We start from the raw sequence: 20,000 nt of genomic DNA on the forward strand, positions 1-20,000 counted from the left end.
CTTAAAAAAAGCAGCATTTACAAAGTGGAAAAAAAGGATGTAAAGAGCTTGTCGGCGTCATGCTGTAATTTGTGGAATGCGTCGTGGACCGTTCTCCATGTTTGGTGTTGTGAGTGAAGAGAGCGTGGAGTTCGGTGAGGTGAGAAATCTGTGTGTCGGCGCACTCCTCCAAAAAAAAACCAAAAACAAAAACATCTCCTCCTTTTCTTTGTCACCCCACACCTCCTCAGCATCGTCTCCTCGTCCGTGTCGTCAGGCGCCTCCAAACAACAGCTTTCTTTTCTCACCCACCACGCGGAGGACCCCGCCGGACCGCACAGATCACAGAGTCCGACACTTTAAGCCCGGTGGACCGCGGGCTCTGGCTGGCACACTGTGTGCTCAGCGCGTTCAGAGACGACGACTGCTTGATTTTCCCTTCAGAGGTCCAGAGATGGATGTCTCCACTGCTCCATTTACCCGCGCGCTAATTCTTCATCCGTCTCATTTAAACACCCTCTCTGTCGGAGGGGGAGGGGGGGATTTTTTGGGGGGGGGTGGGGGTGCTGGCAGTCCCGGTCTCTGCTGGAGAGCAGAGCGGAGCCACGCGCCGGGCGCAGATCAAACCGTCGCCCTTCGTAACGTAAATATTATTACACAGGACAAGACTCTTTCTCCTTCAGTCTTCACAGTCTCCATTGGGCCTTGTGTTTTCTCCCTCACTGAGTCAGGACTGTAGATTCTGTAGCAGTTGACAGAAATAGGTTAATACATATATGGAATCCAGTGACTGAGTCTGTGTGTGTGTCTGTATGTGTGTGTTAGTGTGTGTTCATGTATACACACACACTAATAATACCCAAATAGACACTAAATTCCCTAAACGGTTACAGAACACAGCTGTATGTTAATTTACTGTGTGTGCTGAGAGATCCTGTCTGGCAATGACTCTACAAACTAAAATAATAATAAAAATAATAATAATACTAAAAAAGGCTAACCCAGTATTTTCCATTACTATTAGAGTTATTAAGTACTAAATCTGCCTTATAAGCCTCCCGTGTAATATGTACTATATCAAAAAGTTGGCAGTGACATTTCAGATAAATGACTTAATGAAGATATTAGTCACATGTTTATGTGTAAGGTAAACATTTGTGTTTTCAGTCTCATCAGAATTTAGTAATCCTTGAATGTATGTGTTAAACACTATATCGAATCCTCCCAGTTCTAACAGAAATCTGCTGTGTGGTTTACCTCAGTCTTGGCCTATAGTCTCATCAGATTATGAAGATCAGATTTCAAACCTAAAGCGTCTCTGCCGCCCATCGATCTGTCCAGCTCTGTTCGATGTCTCGTTTGTTTTCCCCATCTGTGATGTTCAGCAGAACCGCGTTTGAAATGATTCACGTGTTCATTCTCCTGAAGACACTGGCGACAGGTCATTTGTAGCATTGCGCTGATGTTTATTTGAGTTAAACATCTGAATAAAGTTTACACTTCAGTCCTCTCACTGTAATTCCCTTCTGATGAAACTGAAGACAAGTGTTAGAAAGCCTCTTAGCCACAACTAAGAACAACACTCTCACTTATGGAATTGTAACAAAATTTTCTCTCTCTCTCTCTTTCTCTCTCTCTCTCTCTGTCTTTATCTCTTTATCTCTCTCTCTCCCTGTCTCTCTTCCACGCTCTCCCGGCAGAGAGCAGAGTGTGAGTGAGGTTGAGAGGTTGAGTCTTTTCACAGAGCGGGCAGCAGCTCCAGTGTCGGTGTTAATCAGAGGCCACTGAGTGGGTATTGGGGGGGGTGTGGGGAGGTGAGGGTCACGTCCCTGGGGGGGCATCCCCGTAGATAAAGTGCTAGATTCTTAGGCGCAGCGTTGGGATCTTTCAGCATGTCTCCTGGCTACGAGTGTTTGTGAAGCAGATTAGTGCGTGGCCAGCGGGAGGAACCTACGGTTAACGTGGTGGGAGAGGATGTGTGTGTGTGTGTGTGTGTGCGTCAATATTGATCATGTGTGACCCTTGGTCAGACACACACACCTCAGAGGTTAATCACTTGGTAAATCCTGCCAGTGAGAGGAAGATTTAGGTTCGAGCGAGCGTTTTTTTGGTTTTTTCCTTTTCAGCTGCGTGTTAAATGTAAATTTCATTTGAAAGGGGAGTTATAGCAAGTTCTGCCAAATAACTGATCAAACTGTAAACCCTGTATGAGTTTATGCCTTTGGCAGATTGTTCTGATCCGGAGAGAATAGCACGCGTGTGTCTCACAGGATCGCTCCGGATCCGTGAAGAATGAACACTTTTTGAAGTTATGACATCTTGTTAGCGATGTGTCTGAGTAATTTATCTGAAGGTGTATCAAACTGCTTTTAGAGAAACGTCTAGAAAAAAGGAATGTTTTCATGTGTCACTACGAGTTCAGCCGAGTGTGTGAAGCACTGAACTTTAGGACCCCACGCGTGAAGAAACTCAGATCCGCGATCCACGCTGCTGCGGTCATGGTTTTGACAGAGACACCTCATATCTGATCTGTGTTTGGGCACAGCTGGCTGAGCAGCTAAGGGATGATGTAAAGAGAGCTGGATAACGTGTGTGCGTGTGTGTGTGTGTGTGTGTGTGTGCGTGTGTGTGCATGTGTGTGTGTGTGTGTGTGTGCGGCTCAGCCCTCAGGGTGTGAAGGATTTGGAAGAGAGGAGATGTGCGTGTGCATATGTCTTTGCGTAGTTTGTAATTGGAGGCAGGTGAATGCCTTTGGTCTGATCTCATGTTGAATGTTTTCTTCTGTTACTTTGGCTTTGTTTTATGTGTCTAACACACAGCGTGAAGGACTGAGGGTCACACACACGCACACACAGAGGAAGTGATTTTAAAATTTTATCAGGGCTGAATCTGAGAACGGAGAAGACAGACATGCTCACGGTTCCATGGTTCATTACGAAGAGAAAATAAAAGGATCTCTTTTTTTTTTCCTTTTAATGGAAAGGTGTGAAAGTTTAAAGGAATTTCAGTCATGGTGGTTTGAGGAATGGGATTAGACTAGCTGGTGCACACACACACAACACACAGACACACGCACACACACACACACACACATGCACGCGCACGCGAGTGCGCACACACACGCACACCCACACACACACACACACACACATGCACACGCACACACCAGTAAAAGCAATATCTTTTATAGAAAGCATCTGTCCAGTGATGGTTATTATTGGAAATCCATGATTTTGATCCCATGTTGAGGAGGCTTCCCCAACAGAAAAGTGTACTTCCAGTGAAATGTCCTCCAAAATGAGCAAATATAAGTACGCCCTTTTCAACACACACACACACATGCACGCGCACACACACACACACACACACATGCGCGCACACACACTGGACAGTTTTACCTCTGGATTAAATGTGCTTTCAAGCTCATCCTCAACCTCATAGAAATGTGTGCAATTTGAAGGGATTTTTCATGTGTGTGTGTGTGTGTGTGTGTATGTGGCTGACTCTGTCCCTCTCTGATTCCAGAACTGGTCCAGTCTGGCAGTGTGCTGTCATTCTTGGGCTCCAGTGACGGTCTGCGGTTCCAGACTCTGCTGCTGGATGAGGAGAGGAACAGACTGTTACTGGGAGCAAAGGACCACGTCTACCTACTGGACCTAGACAACCTCAACAGACACCCCCGAAAAGTATGTCTGCACATACACACACACACACACACACACCACATCACACACACACACACACACCATACACACCACACAGACACACACACATACACACCATACACACCACACACACACACACACACACCATACACACCACACAGACACACACACATACACACCATACACACCACACACACACACACACACACACACACGCCACACACCACACCACAGACACACACACACACACACACACACACAACACAGCACAGACACACACACATACACACACACACCACACCACAGACACACCACACACACCACATCACACACACTGCTGTAGGCCAGGAACTGAAACATGTGAGTAATGCTAGTTATTTACATTTTGGGCTGAACCTGGGGCTTCTTTCCATGGAATCGTCTAAAAAAATGAGGTGTGTCTCTCCAGCAGTGTGACAGCTAACCCAGATTTCAAATCGTTTTTTAAGAGCAGCGAGTCATGGGCTGGGACAGAGGAGTCTTAACAACTTAACAACTCGCCGTTTTTTTTCTCTCTTTTTCCATCTCTTCTTCTTCAGATCGGGTCAGTCTTTACTGCTACACCATCAGTGCATGAACATTTCAACCATAAGTGTAATAACACTAACAGAGTGGAGTTAAGTGTCATAGATACATGACTGAAAAAACAACAAAAATAAATAAATTAAAAAAAATGACTGCTTGACAACACATTGGTCTCATGTACGGACATTTTCGTTTTCTTATCTTAGCTTTCTCACCGTTTTTTCACGAGGTGGGAGTATCGGAGTTTGTCGCGTCATGCTTGCTTGTATCTTCACAAAAGTGTCATTTACAACCTGCATGCACATGATGGATGTCCCATTTATGTAAATGAGTGCTTGTCCATGAGGATCGTGAATTAGCATAATCGCTGCCCTCAAAATGCCATATATGGCTAATCGCTGCTCTAAAAAACCATATATGGCTAATCGCTGCTCTCAAAATGCCATATATGGTTAATCACTGCTCTCAAAATGCCATATATGGCTAATCGCTGCTCTCAAAATGCCATATATGGCTAATCGCTGCTCTTAAAATGCCATATATGGCTAATCGCTGCTCTCAAAAAGTGTCCAGCCCCATTTGTCTGGTAGCGTGATTCATAAAAATGGCACCCAGGAGTAAAAAGAATTTAACGAGTTTGGAGACGGGGGTGCTGATTTCAGAGATCAGTTAAATGAAATGTATCATCTTTATACGCCTCAGTAGGTGAATTAAAGGACCTGTTAAAGCCAAGGAAAGGGGGGGGGGGGGGGGGGGGGGGGGGGGTGACGAGTGTTGTCAGTGCAGTGTGACCTGAATTCTGTCCCATCACTGAAATAAAGAAGACTTGGTTTGATTTAAACTGGGATGAAAAGAAGACTTGGTTTGATTTGAACTGGGATGAAAAGAAGACTTGGTTTGATTTGAACTGGGATGAAAAGAAACTTGGCGCCAAAGCGAGACAGTCAGTGATTATGACAGAGGGGAAGTCTCCAACACAAACAGAGATAGACATGCAGACAGACAGACAGACAGACAGGTGAAGATACAACAGACATACAGACAGACAGACAGTGACAGACCAGACATGCAGACAGACTGACAGAGGGCAAGTCTCCAGCACACAGACAACCAGAGATAGACACGCACACAGACTGACAGACAGACAGACAGGATATATATATATATATGAATTTGACAATGAAATAAGTAAGTAATGAAATAGATATAATGCATCAGTCAAAAACAAAGTTTTTTAGCTTCTGAGAATGGAATACCAGTTGTGCATGATTCGTGCGACAGGTAAATAAATTTAATTTGCGCTTAAGACAAAATATTAAATGCCAGAAGTTTTTATTCTCTTAGTATTTTTGAGAGGTGGGAATGTATGAGTTTACCATGTCAGATTTGCTTGTACCTTCAGAGCAGGCACAAAACAAAAGACAAAATATTAATATTTTTTTAAGACAAAATACCAGACATTTAATTACCAGACATTTTTTGAGGCGTTCTCTTACATCGCTGGTTGTGGCCACTGAAGAATGCATGAGTTTGTGAAAGTGATTCCTCCGATGAGGCCTGATGTTTCCTGAAACACAGAGTGAAAGAACATGTTGCAGTCCTGTACGTGTGTGACGGTTGCGTTGAAATTCTGAATGAACTGTATTCATTTCTTTAGTCAGCCATGCAGTTCCTCTCCAACAGAACATCAACCACATTTTTATTTTTGTGACTGTATGGTTTTGCCTCCCTTAGTCCTTTGTTCTGCCGCTGTTGATTTCTAATGATTTCTGACTGTGTGTGTGTGTGTGTGTGTATAATGTGCATGGTTGTGTGTGTATGTGTGTTTATTCAGCTGCTGTCTGCTGCAGTATAGGGTTACTGAAAGTTTATTTGATTTGTATCTTGTTATTTTAGCTCTTAATCAAGTTGAGAAAGTGTTGCTGTTCTCCTCATTGTTCCTATAGCAGCAGATACAAACGTAATGGAGACTGAGTTCATATAAACACACAGAGTGTGTGTGTGTGTGTGTGTGTGTGTGTGTGTGTGCGCGCGCACACATGCGTGTGTGTGTGGGTGGGTGCATACTACGTTTGCATAATGTAGACTTAGTTAAAATAAACGAATGGAAAAGTTGTGAAAGTTTTAAACTAGAGCAGAGATATGATCGTATCTGTCAGTTGGGCTCGTGAGAGGGACTAAGAGATTTTACGAGTGTGTGTGTGTGTGTGTGTGTGTGTGTGTGTTAAACTGTTGGAGCCGCTGTATGGTTCACGTTTCTCTCGCCTTCATATAAAACTGGGGCTCACACAGACGCAGACACACACAGAGAGACATTCCCACGACATCAGTCCATGAAGCCATTCAGTGTATGCTGCTCCTACTGGCCTCAGCTCTGTCACATCTGCCAATCACTGTCACCACAGCGATGCAGGAGACAAGCCACATGGAGACCCATCAAACTCGCAGCTGTCATACTCGACAAAGCATGCACGCACAAACACACACACAAAGAAACACACACTCTCTCTGTATAGATGCAGAGTGGTCTCTTTCTCACTGTCTCTCCTATAGTGCATGAGATTTCGCAGATGCTTTACTGTGAGCATTTCTACATGTTTGTCACAGGGAAATGAAAGCTTGTGTTTGTATGTGTGTGTGTGTCTGTGTGTGTGTGTGAGAGAGAGAGAGAGAAAAATACCTTTGTTTGTGTGTGTGTGAGAGAGAGAGAGAGAGAGAGAGAGAGAAAAGTACCTCTGTTTGTGTGTGTGTGTGTGTGTGTGTGTGTGTGTGTGTGTGTGTGTGAGAGAGAGAGAGAGAGAGAGAGAGAAAAGTACCTCTGTTTGTGTGTATGTGTGTGTGTGTGCATGCGCGTGTAATGCTTATCTTGTCGGCGCACACATGTGTAATAAAGTGCTTATGTGCTTAGCGTGCACATGGCTGACCTTTGACCCCGAACACTGAGAGATGTCTCCACATGTAACACGCAATCCCACAAACCTCTCTGATTACACATCCTCACACACAGACACACACACACACAGTCACACACACACACACACACACACACAGACACGCATGCTAGTTAGATGCATTCATCCCACAATGCTTTGAAGCTGAGCAGCCTAAAACTCTAGGGCAAGAGACCTTATTAACCATACACACACACTCACACAGTCACACACACACACACACAGTCACACACACACACACACACAGTCACACACACCCACAGTCACACACACGCACACACACACTCACACAGTCACACACACACACACACACACACACACACAGTCACACACACCCACAGTCACACACACACACACACACAGTCACACACACACACACATACACCCACGCACACACACACTCACACAGTCACACACATCGTCACACACACACACACACACACACTCACACACACACACACACACACACTCCATGCACACACACACTCACACACACACACACACACACACACAAACTCCACGCACACACACACTCACACAGTCACACACACACACACACACACACACACTCCATGCCATGTCAGTGCTATCTCACTGATCAGTATAACTGTCAGTCAAACAGATTCGCAGGTAAAGTTCAGTTCAATCTTTTATTAAACAATAACCCATGATTGTTGCCCTCAGTGCTGTTGACTGCTGAGAAGTTTAGATGAGAAGTTTAGATGAGAAGTTTAGATGAGAAGTTTAGATGAAGTTTAGATGAGAAGTTTAGATGAGAAGTTTAGATGAGAAGTTTAGATGTCTTGGGAGTTGAGAGCAGCTTCTTCTTGGATTTGCACAGTAACCACCTGAACACATCATTTTTCTCTGTTGTTTCAGTTAAACTCATGTATTTGTCAAGGTACGGTCATGGCAATGCCCTCTGGGTCAATTCCTCTCTGTCCTCAGCGTTACAGGTTTCCTCTGCCATCTTTCCATGAAGTAAACTCAAACTGGTGTGTCAGTATTGCCTTACCTCCCTGTCGTAGGCATCAGCCCAAGGATTGGTACATGATGTCGCCGTCATACGGAAGTGCTTCTGTGGCTACGTATATACGTCCGTGTATGGCGATGGCGTCACGTACCGACTCTTAGTTTTATTTCAGGCGGCGGCAGACAGGTCTGCTGTGTTTGAGCTTCGGAAATGCTGGGGAAAAATGGAGCCTGTGTGGACGCTACCGCACGACTGGATCAGTAAAAGAGCTTCGCTACTGAAAAAGTTATTTGATTCAGAAAACAGCGACTTTCCCACCACGCCACTGAGAAATGGAGTTAAACTAGTAACGCCGCTACTCGTGGCGACGCTAGTGCCCAACACTGCACACACACTAATACTGTGAAACAGATGTAAAGGGAGTCACAGAGCGAGCTTTCGTTCAAAGCTCTTTGTGCAGTAGGCGTCGGGTTTGGCAGAATGTACAGTGAGAACTATGTGTCTGTGACTGTCCTGTAGCCAGGCAAGAGGAACAGACTAATCATTTTCACGCACACACACAGCCACACACACACACACAGCCACACCCACCCACACCCACACACACAGACACACACACACACACACACATTAACACACATTAAGAGATGTTTCGACATAAGACCAGGGGGTGTTAATGAAAGGCTGTGAATAGTTTCTCTGAGCTGTGTTAGTTTTCTTAGGCTGTATTAATATTAATAGTCAAGGTGTGTGTGTGTGTGTCTGTGTGTGTGTGTGTTTTGCTGCAGCTGAACTGGCCTGCTCCCAGAGACAGAGTGGAGACATGCAAACTGGCTGGTAAAAACCCTGTGGTGAGTTTTTGAGACAATCTGTCACTTTCAAAACGACATTTAAGTAGTGGCAGTGTGTTAATGTACTGTTTTTTATAAAAGTACATTTTTTTCTGCAGTGTGTTTACAAACCTGCCCCTGCCCCTCTCTCTCTTTCAGACTGAGTGTGCTAATTTTGTGCGGGTTCTCCATTTCTATAACCGGACCCATGTCTATGCCTGTGGCACAGGGGCCTTCCACCCCACCTGTGCCTTTCTTGAGCTCAAAGGTCCTAAAGAGGTCAGCCTTGAAGTCTTGCTAAAGGCTCATTTTGACTGTGGCACGGGGCACTTCTTCAGTGTAATGTGTGTGTGTTTGCCTCTGTGTGTGTGTGTGACTGTGTGTGTGTGTGTGTGTGTTGATCTGTAGGCCAGCTGGTTGCAGCTCATCAGTAACAGTGTGGAGTCTGGAAGGCTGAAATGCCCCTTTGACCCCAGCCAGCCTTTCACCTCAGTACTGACAGGTGAGACAGTTCTGCATAATTCTGTGTGAGTGTGAGTGCGTGTGTGTGTGAGTGTGTGTGTGTGTGTGTGTGTGTGTGTGTGTGTGTGTGAAAATAATTAGTCTGTTCCTCTTCCCCAGGAACAGGACAGTCACAGCTACTTTTTTTCCCACTGTAAGAAAAAGAAAAAAAAAACTTTTGCTGCTCATGAAAAACACAGAATGCTAACTCTCTGTGCGTAACTTGCTCTTAGTCGGGTTCATAATCATTAGTTGTTAGTTTGACGTCAGTCTAGAGGAACTGAACCGAGTACTCAGTATCTCTTCTTGACACTGAATTACTAAATCTTGTTATCTGTGCTAGCTCACTTTCTCTGAACTCTCTTTCTCTGTCTCTCTTCCACCAGATCAGTATCTGTATGCTGGTACTGCGTCTGATTTCCTAGGAAAAGACACAACTTTTACCCGGTCCCTTGGTCCACCTCCTGACCAACATTACATCCGCACAGACATCTCTGAGGACTACTGGATCAACGGTGAGGTTCCACACTCGCTAACAGGGAAACTACACATCTACAGGCTTCCACAGTCACTAAGACTAATGTTACACATCTACAGGGTTCCACAGTCACTAAGACTAATGTTACACATCTACAGGGTTGCACAGTCACTGAGACTTATGTTACACATCTGCAGGGTTCCACAGTCACTAAGACTAATGTTACACATCTACAGGGTTCCACAGTCACTAAGACTAATGTTACACATCTACAGGGTTGCACAGTCACTGAGACTAATGTTACACATCTGCAGGGTTCCACAGTCACTAAGACTAATGTTACACATCTACAGGGTTGCACAGTCACTAAGACTAATGTTACACATCTGCAGGGTTCCACAGTCACTAAGACTAATGTTACACATCTACAGGGTTCCACAGTCACTAAGACTAATGTTACACATCTACAGGGTTCCACAGTCACTAAGACTAATATTACACATCTGCAGGGTTATACAGTCACTAAGACTAATGTTACACATCTGCAGGGTTCCACAGTCACTAAGACTGATGCATTACGCATGCATTACGATCAACAAGGCTATTCTGGCTAGGCAGGGAGTGCTGAGTTAGTCTGGCATAAAATCTCCAAACAAATCTGAAAAGCAGTGTTGGAAAAATCAGTTATTCTCAAGAAGAGTGACCAAGTTTGGGCAAAAAATGTGATTAGATGTTAGGTGCTGTGAACAGTAACTCTCCTTTCATTGGTTGGTTTATGAGTTGTGAATGTGAAATTCACAATGGACAGGATTTGAGAACAGTAATCTCTCACGTCATAATTTGAACACGTTGAAAGCACTTTTATCACTGGGTACCGTATAACTGGGAAGCTTTGAAGCACCTGTAAACTGGATCAAGTGCATCTAATGCAGTAGAAGTAGAGAATTAGAGAGTTTTTGTGTTGAACCTCTTCTGTGTCTGTGTTCTGTCAAACCTTTGTATGAAACAGTGGCGTTCTTAAAAAGTGAGAGAGGTGTACTCTTCCAAACAGATGAATGGACTGACTGTAACACCGTCCGTCAGTCTTCCGTTGCTCCTGAATGTGGATGTCATGACAACCTACCTACCAGACACTGACAGAGCCAAACAGAAATGATTTTTTTCCAGGTCTGGAAAACTCAGGGCCAGTGATTTTAGGTCAGCCCAGGGACTTTTCCTAACGTGATGTCTGTCAGTGTGTGTTTCACACATTTATAGTGTGTTTCAGGATCTCCACATCGATACAAAGCCATGCTTTATATGGCAAAGGCTGGCTGGGCTGCCGCAGGATTACAGTCTTATTGGAAAAACACACACTTGCGCGTGCTCGCGCACACACACACACACACACACACACACACACATGTACACTTACACACACACACACACACACACACACACACACACACACACACACACACACACACACACACAGCTGTACACTCTATATAGGTAACACACACACACACACACAGAATGACTAAAATCACTGACATATTTATTATGTTTCCATGGTAAATGCATACACCATAGATCTCGTGCCACACTCTCTCAACTGCAAACACATTCCACACACACACACACACGCACGCACGCACACACACACACACACACACACACACACACACACACACACTCACACACACACAATACACAATTACAACTGTGTTACAGGTCTCCACCCCAGATGTCTCATGTCTGCTTATTTTGGAGACACACAGCGTTTGGTTTGCCAAGAACAGGAATACCCCAAAACAGCTCTTCTCTTCTCTTCTCTTCTCTTCTCTTCTCTTCTCTTCTCTTCTCTTCTCTTCTCTTCTCTTCTCTTCTCTTCTCTTCTCTTCTCTTCTCTTCTCTTCTCTTCTCCTCTCCTCTCCTCTCCTCTCCTCTCCTCTCCTCTCTCTCTTCTCTTCTCTTCTCTTCTCTTCTCTTCTCTTCTCTTCTCTTCTCTTCTCTTCTCCTCTCCTCTCCTCTCCTCTCCTCTCCTCTCCTCTCTTCTCTTCTCTCCTCTCCTCTCCTCTCCTCTCCTCTCCTCTCCCCTCTTCTCTTCTCTTCTCTTCTCTTCTCTTCTCTTCTCTTCTCTTCTCTTCTCTTCTCCTCTTTTCTCTTCTCTGCTCTTCTCTCTCCCAGGGTAATAGTAATTGGTACCCACTGTAAAGTACAAAGGCTCTTTGTCACAAGGCAAGAACCAAATTCATGCTGGTTCAGTAGAGCTGTACTCTCTCTTGGGTTTAAGCTGACTTCCAAAGGTTAAGGTAATGTTAAGAATACAATTATATACCACTTTTCATCTGACAGTGGTTGTGAGTAATGTTGGCAAGAGACTAAACATATACAATGTAGTCTTTATTGTAGTCAGCGGGCATGTATATTCAACACACATTCAACACAGCACACGCGCGCACACACACACACACAGCTGTACACTCTACATAGTTAACACACACACACACACCATACACACACGCACAGACACACACAGCTCTACACTCCAAACAGGTAACACACACACACGTACACCACACACACCATACACACGCACAGACACACACGCACACCCACACACAGCTCTACACTCCACACAGGTATCACACACACACACACACGTACACCACACACACACACACGCACACGCACACACGCACACACACACACACATGCACACACCACACACACACACACACACACACACACCCACACACACACACACACACACACGGGCACTGGAGACTTTATACTCTTTGTTGTTGTCTGTCTTTGCTTTATGAGATTTTGTGTTAAGTTGTCCGGAGCTCTTCTAATGACTCATAAACGCTTTTGTAGTTCGTCATTCGGGGGCGATCAGTAAACCCTTGCACGGATGTTTCTCTCTCTGCAGAGGCCAAATTTATCTCCGCCCACCCCATCTCTGACACATACAACCCTGACGATGACAAGATCTACTTCTTCTTCCGAGAGGCGTCTCTGGACGGCTCCACGGCAGATAAAAGCCTTCTGTCCCGCGTGGCCCGGGTCTGCAGGGTGAGTACCCCTGAGACAAAGACGCCGCGTGCCCCCCCCCCCCCCCCCCACGCTCTCCAAAAAGCACAAAAAAACCCTTCCATCCCTCTCCTCTCTCCTCTCTCATCTCTGTCCCTTTTACGGAGTGTTGGACGGTTTTTAATTGCACTCCCCCAGGAGAAGAAACTTCCTGGTACATTCCTCTAGTGGATGTGTTGAAAGTGGGCCAAACCACTGTTGACAGGGGGGGTAAATCAGAGCGTGGCCCTGTGGGGGTTGATGGGGATGCAGTGGGTGTGTAAATCATTGTGGGTGATGACAGGGGAGCTGTCTCTTTGTGCTTCAGGAGAACAGTGCTCAGTACCTGCATTGTCTCCACAGCCTGAAACAGACACCTCTGAGACTTAGTCTTCAGCCCTGCCCCTGTCTTTTAAAGCACAGCTTACCACAGATGCTAAAGACTCTCTTTAAAGGAAAAATCACAGAATCATTAAGATGTGAATAACTATGAACACACATACACACATAAAGAAATGACTGATCTGGTTTTCAGAGATAACCCAATCAGGAAATTTCACAGAGATGTCTTCTCTGAATTGTCACGTGCCAGTTCAAGTCCCGCATTTTGGACTACAGTCTCTGTTTGCGTGAATAAATCTTTCGCGTCTTCATGCACAATATAATGAGGAGATCAAACACAGCCTACAGATACGCTGCAGTGAGACACAGCTGGGTGAGATAGTTCAGTGCTGTGTATAATGCCCCTCTGATAAAGAATGATGAATATTCTGCTTTTAGACAGTGTCTGCTCGTTGTTTTTTTTACTGTAAGACCTTATTTTTGGGCTCACACACACACACACACAGCAGGGCATGCAGAAATAACACACACAGTCTCTGAGTCTCTGCTGAGGTGTTGATAACGTATTGAGTTATTCAGACGTGGCACGGCGTATGCCTAAGGTAACTTGCTGATGCGGGACTTTGTTCTCCGTCTCTCTCCCAGGCTAAACTCACTGTAAACATTCCGACTTCTCTTGCGACATTCCGGGGCCCGGGCAGACTGGGTTTTTACTGCTTTGGAAGTAAGCTGTAAAGCTAGAGCAGGCTAGATTCCTGACTGGGTTGCTCAGAAAATGGATGAGAGGGAATCTTTGAAGATTAAGAGGATTTTGAAAACACCACTTTTAAAAACTTTAAGACTTTTTTTCCCCTCTCTTTTGTGTGTGTGTGTGTATGTATGACTCATAAGGGTTTTTAGTAGGGTTAAGAGAATGACCCTCAACTGGTCTGTGTATGTGCATGAGTGTGTGTGAATGTGGCATATGAGTGTTTTCGTGTGTGTGTGTGTGTGTGTGTGTGTGTGTTTGTGTCTGCAAATGTTTGTGATCATGTGCATGCCTGTCTGTGTGCGTGTGTGTGTGGTATGTGAGAGTTTGTGTGTGCGTGCGTGTGTGTGTGTGTGTGTGTGTGTATTGTCCTTTCTGAATAATAAGGATCTGATTCTCTGAAGGGTCCTTAAAGGTTCTCTCCTCTCCAAACCCATTCACTCTGTCACAACTACACACTCACAACAAACAGCTACGCTACCCAGAGCCTGAATCCGTAACCCAGAGCCTCCTCATCCACCCCTCCCCCCCCCTCGCACTCCGTCTGTCTGTCAGTAATTAATGCTCGCTGGCCTGTCTTCATTAAATAGGACCAGCCTGATCAAACACAGATGTTCCCCCTCTCTCCGTTTAATGTGTGTTTATTTATGAAGTCCATAAAATAAAAATGTCATGCTTTATTAAAGCAGTACACCTGTGATTTTGAAACATCCTGCTGCGTGTGTGTGTGTGTGTGCACGCGCGTGTGTGTGTGTGTGTGTGTGCATGTGTGTGTGTGTGTGTGACAGAATGATGTAGGTGGTTTGAGAAGTCTGACCAATAAGTGGACAACCTTCCTCAAGGCCAGGCTGGTGTGTTCTATCCCTGGACCCGATGGAGTGGACACACACTTTAACGAACTCCGTAAGCATCACAGTCCTGCACACACACACACACAATCACATGCACGCATGCATGCACACGCACGCACACGCACACACACACGTGCACAAAGACATGCACACACACACACACACACACACACACACAAACACACACACACACACATTACTGTGGTTACAGACTGATAGCACCGACCCATAATATTTTGGCACATTTGGGTTTTAAAAAACCACACAGCCCGTGGTGGAGAAATGGTCTCAGAAAGTCATGACTTGCAGAACATTGTGTTGTAAATGTTTTTTACTGCCATACAAGTGAGGACACTTAGATCTTGATAGTACATGGACAGACAGACTTTAGGCACAAACATATTCTCTACCTGTTTGAAAAGAAGTAGTCACAAGATCAGACAAAAGAATGAAAGAATGCTCTTTAGGCTTCAACTGTGTATGTGTGTGTGTGTGTGTGTGTGTGTGTGTGTGTGTGTCTTCTGTAGAGGATATTTTTCTGCTGCCGTCAAGAGATGAGAGAAGTCCAGTGGTGTATGGAGTTTTCACGACCACCAGGTAAACTCAGCACCACACAGTCACTATAGACCAAACACTACACACACTATATACAGACCCTCTCATACACCAGCTCACACAGTCACTATAGACCAAACACTACACACACTATACAGACCCTCTCATACACCAGCTCACACAGTCACTATAGACCAAACACTACACACACCATATAGACCCTCTCATACACCAGCTCACACAGTCACTATAGACCAAACACTACCCACACTATATATACCCTCTCACACACCAGCTCACACAGTCACTATAGACCAAACACTACACACACTATATAGACCCTCTCACACACCAGCTCACACAGTCACTATAGACCAAACACTACACACACTATACAGACCCTCTCATACACCAGCTCACACAGTCACTATAGACCAAACACCACTCACACCATATAGACCCTCTCATACACCAGCTCACACAGTCACTATAGACCAAACACTACACACACTATACAGACCCTCTCATACACCAGCTCACACAGTCACTATAGACCAAACACTACACACACCATATAGACCCTCTTATACACCAGCTCACACAGTCACTATAGACCAAACACTACCCACACTATACAGACCCTCTCACACACCAGCTCACACAGTCACAATAGACCAAACACTACACACACTATACAGACCCTCTCATACACCAGCTCACACAGTCACTATAGACCAAACACTACCCACACTATACAGACCCTCTCATACACCAGCTCAGTCACTATAGACCAAACACTACACACACTATACAGACCCTCTCACACACCAGCTCACACAGTCACTATAGACCAAACACTACCCACACTATACAGACCCTCTCATACACCAGCTCACACAGTCGCTATAGACCAAACACTACACACACTATACAGACCCTCTCATACACCAGCTCACACAGTCACTATAGACCAACACTACACACACTATACAGACCCTCTCACACACCAGCTCACACAGTCACTATAGACCAAACACTACACACACTATACAGACCCTCTCATACACCAGCTCACACAGTCACTATAGACCAAACACTACACACACTATACAGACCCTCTCACACACCAGCTCACACAGTCACTATAGACCAAACACTACCCACACTATACAGACCCTCTCACACACCAGCTCACACAGTCACTATAGACCAAACACTACCCACACTATACAGACCCTCTCACACACCAGCTCACACAGTCACTATAGACCAAACACTACACACACCATATAGACCCTCTCACACACCAGCTCACACAGTCACTATAGACCAAACGCTACACACACTATACAGACCCTCTCATACACCAGCTCAGTCACTATAGACCAAACACTACCTACACTATATAGACCCTCTCATACACCAGTTCTCACAGTCACTATAGACCAACACTACACACACTATACAGACCCTCTCATACACCAGCTCACACAGTCACTATAGACCAAACACTACACACACTATACAGACCCTCTCATACACCAGCTCACACAGTCACTATAGACCAAACACTACACACACTATATAGACCCTCTCACACACCAGCTCACACAGTCACTATAGACCAAACACTACACACACTATACAGACCCTCTCATACACCAGCTCAGTCACTATAGACCAAACACTACACACACCATATAGACCCTCTCATACACCAGCTCACACAGTCACTATAGACCAAACACTACACACACTATACAGACCCTCTCATACACCAGCTCACACAGTCACTATAGACCAAACGCTACACACACCATATAGACCCTCTCACACACCAGCTCACACAGTCACTATAGACCAAACACTACACAAACTATATAGACCCTCTCACACACCAGCTCACACAGTCACTATAGACCAAACGCTACACACACCATATAGACCCTCTCACACACCAGCTCACACAGTCACTATAGACCAAACACTACACACACTATACAGACCCTCTCATACACCAGCTCAGTCACTATAGACCAAACACTACACACACCATATAGACCCTCTCATACACCAGCTCACACAGTCACTATAGACCAAACACTACACACACTATACAGACCCTCTCATACACCAGCTCACACAGTCACTATAGACCAAACGCTACACACACCATATAGACCCTCTCACACACCAGCTCACACAGTCACTATAGACCAAACACTACACAAACTATATAGACCCTCTCACACACCAGCTCACACAGTCACTATAGACCAAACGCTACACACACCATATAGACCCTCTCACACACCAGCTCACACAGTCACTATAGACCAAACACTACACAAACTATATAGACCCTCTCACACACCAGCTCACACAGTCACTATAGACCAAACACTGCACACACTATACAGACCCTCTCACACACCAGCTCACACAGTCACTATAGACCAAACACTACACACACTATACAGACCCTCTCATACACCAGCTCACACAGTCACTACAGACCAAACACTACCCACACTATACAGACCCTCTCACACACCAGCTCACACAGTCACTATAGACCAAACACTACCCACACTATACAGACCCTCTCACACACCAGCTCACACAGTCACTATAGACCAAACACTACACACACCATATAGACCCTCTCATACACCAGCTCACACAGTCACTATAGACCAAACACTACCCACACTATACAGACCCTCTCATACACCAGCTCACACAGTCACTATAGACCAAACACTACACAAACTATATAGACCCTCTCATACACCAGCTCACACAGTCACTATAGACCAAACACTACACACACTATACAGACCCTCTCATACATCAGCTCACACAGTCACTATAGACCAAACACTACACACACTATACAGACCCTCTCATACACCAGCTCAGTCACTATAGACCAAACACTACACACACTATACAGACCCTCTCACACACCAGCTCACACAGTCACTATAGACCAAACACTACACACACTATACAGACCCTCTCACACACCAGCTCACACAGTCACTATAGACCAAACACTACACACACTATACAGACCCTCTCACACACCAGCTCACACAGTCACTATAGACCAAACACTACACACACTATATAGACCCTCTCATACACCAGCTCACACAGTCACTATAGACCAAACACTACACACACTATACAGACCCTCTCATACACCAGCTCACACAGTCACTATAGACCAAACACTACACACACTATATAGACCCTCTCATACACCAGCTCACACAGTCACTATAGACCAAACACTACACACACTATATAGACCCTCTCACACACCAGCTCACACAGTCACTATAGACCAAACACTACACAAACTATATACAGACCCTCTCATACACCAGCTCACACAGTCACTATAGACCAAACACTACACACACTATACAGACCCTCTCATACACCAGCTCACACAGTCACTATAGACCAAACACTACCCACACCATATAGACCCTCTCATACACCAGCTCACACAGTCACTATAGACCAAACACTACCCACACTATACAGACCCTCTCACACACCAGCTCACACAGTCACTATAGACCAAACACTACACACACTATACAGACCCTCTCACACACCAGCTCACACAGTCACTATAGACCAAACACTACACACACTATACAGACCCTCTCATACACCAGCTCACACAGTCACTATAGACCAAACACTACCCACACTATACAGACCCTCTCATACACCAGCTCACACAGTCACTATAGACCAAACACTACACACACTATACAGACCCTCTCATACACCAGCTCACACAGTCACTATAGACCAAACACTACCCACACTATACAGACCCTCTCATACACCAGCTCACACAGTCACTATAGACCAAACACTACACACACTATACAGACCCTCTCACACACCAGCTCACACAGTCACTATAGACCAAACACTACACACACTATATAGACCCTCTCATACACCAGCTCACACAGTCACTATAGACCAAACACTACACACACTATACAGACCCTCTCATACACCAGCTCACACAGTCACTATAGACCAAACACTACACACACTATATACAGACCCTCTCATACACCAGCTCACACAGTCACTATAGACCAAACACTACACACACTATACAGACCCTCTCACACACCAGCTCACACAGTCACTATAGACCAAACACTACACACACTATACAGACCCTCTCATACACCAGCTCACACAGTCACTATAGACCAAACACTACACACACTATACAGACCCTCTCACACACCAGCTCACACAGTCACTATAGACCAAACACTACACACACCATATAGACCCTCTCACACACCAGCTCACACAGTCACTATAGACCAAACACTACACACACTATATACAGACCCTCTCATACACCAGCTCACACAGTCACTATAGACCAAACACTACCCACACTATACAGACCCTCTCACACACCAGCTCACACAGTCACTATAGACCAAACAC

General features: G+C 45.2%; 1 protein-coding gene across 1 annotated transcript in view; it reads left to right on the forward strand.

The window, feature by feature from the left end:
* Nucleotides 1–20,000, forward strand: part of sema3d (sema domain, immunoglobulin domain (Ig), short basic domain, secreted, (semaphorin) 3D) — a 39,478-nt gene that overhangs the window by 2,918 nt on the left and 16,560 nt on the right. The window contains exons 2-9 of the mRNA XM_030790466.1: nucleotides 3,505–3,665; nucleotides 8,921–8,983; nucleotides 9,122–9,241; nucleotides 9,371–9,464; nucleotides 9,850–9,978; nucleotides 12,859–13,001; nucleotides 14,877–14,991; nucleotides 15,467–15,536. Of these exons, the coding sequence (XP_030646326.1) occupies nucleotides 3,505–3,665; nucleotides 8,921–8,983; nucleotides 9,122–9,241; nucleotides 9,371–9,464; nucleotides 9,850–9,978; nucleotides 12,859–13,001; nucleotides 14,877–14,991; nucleotides 15,467–15,536 (895 nt within the window). The remainder of the gene's footprint in view (nucleotides 1–3,504; nucleotides 3,666–8,920; nucleotides 8,984–9,121; nucleotides 9,242–9,370; nucleotides 9,465–9,849; nucleotides 9,979–12,858; nucleotides 13,002–14,876; nucleotides 14,992–15,466; nucleotides 15,537–20,000) is intronic.

Source organism: Chanos chanos, chromosome 13 (assembly GCF_902362185.1).
Source record: "Chanos chanos chromosome 13, fChaCha1.1, whole genome shotgun sequence".
Taxonomy (NCBI): domain Eukaryota; kingdom Metazoa; phylum Chordata; class Actinopteri; order Gonorynchiformes; family Chanidae; genus Chanos; species Chanos chanos.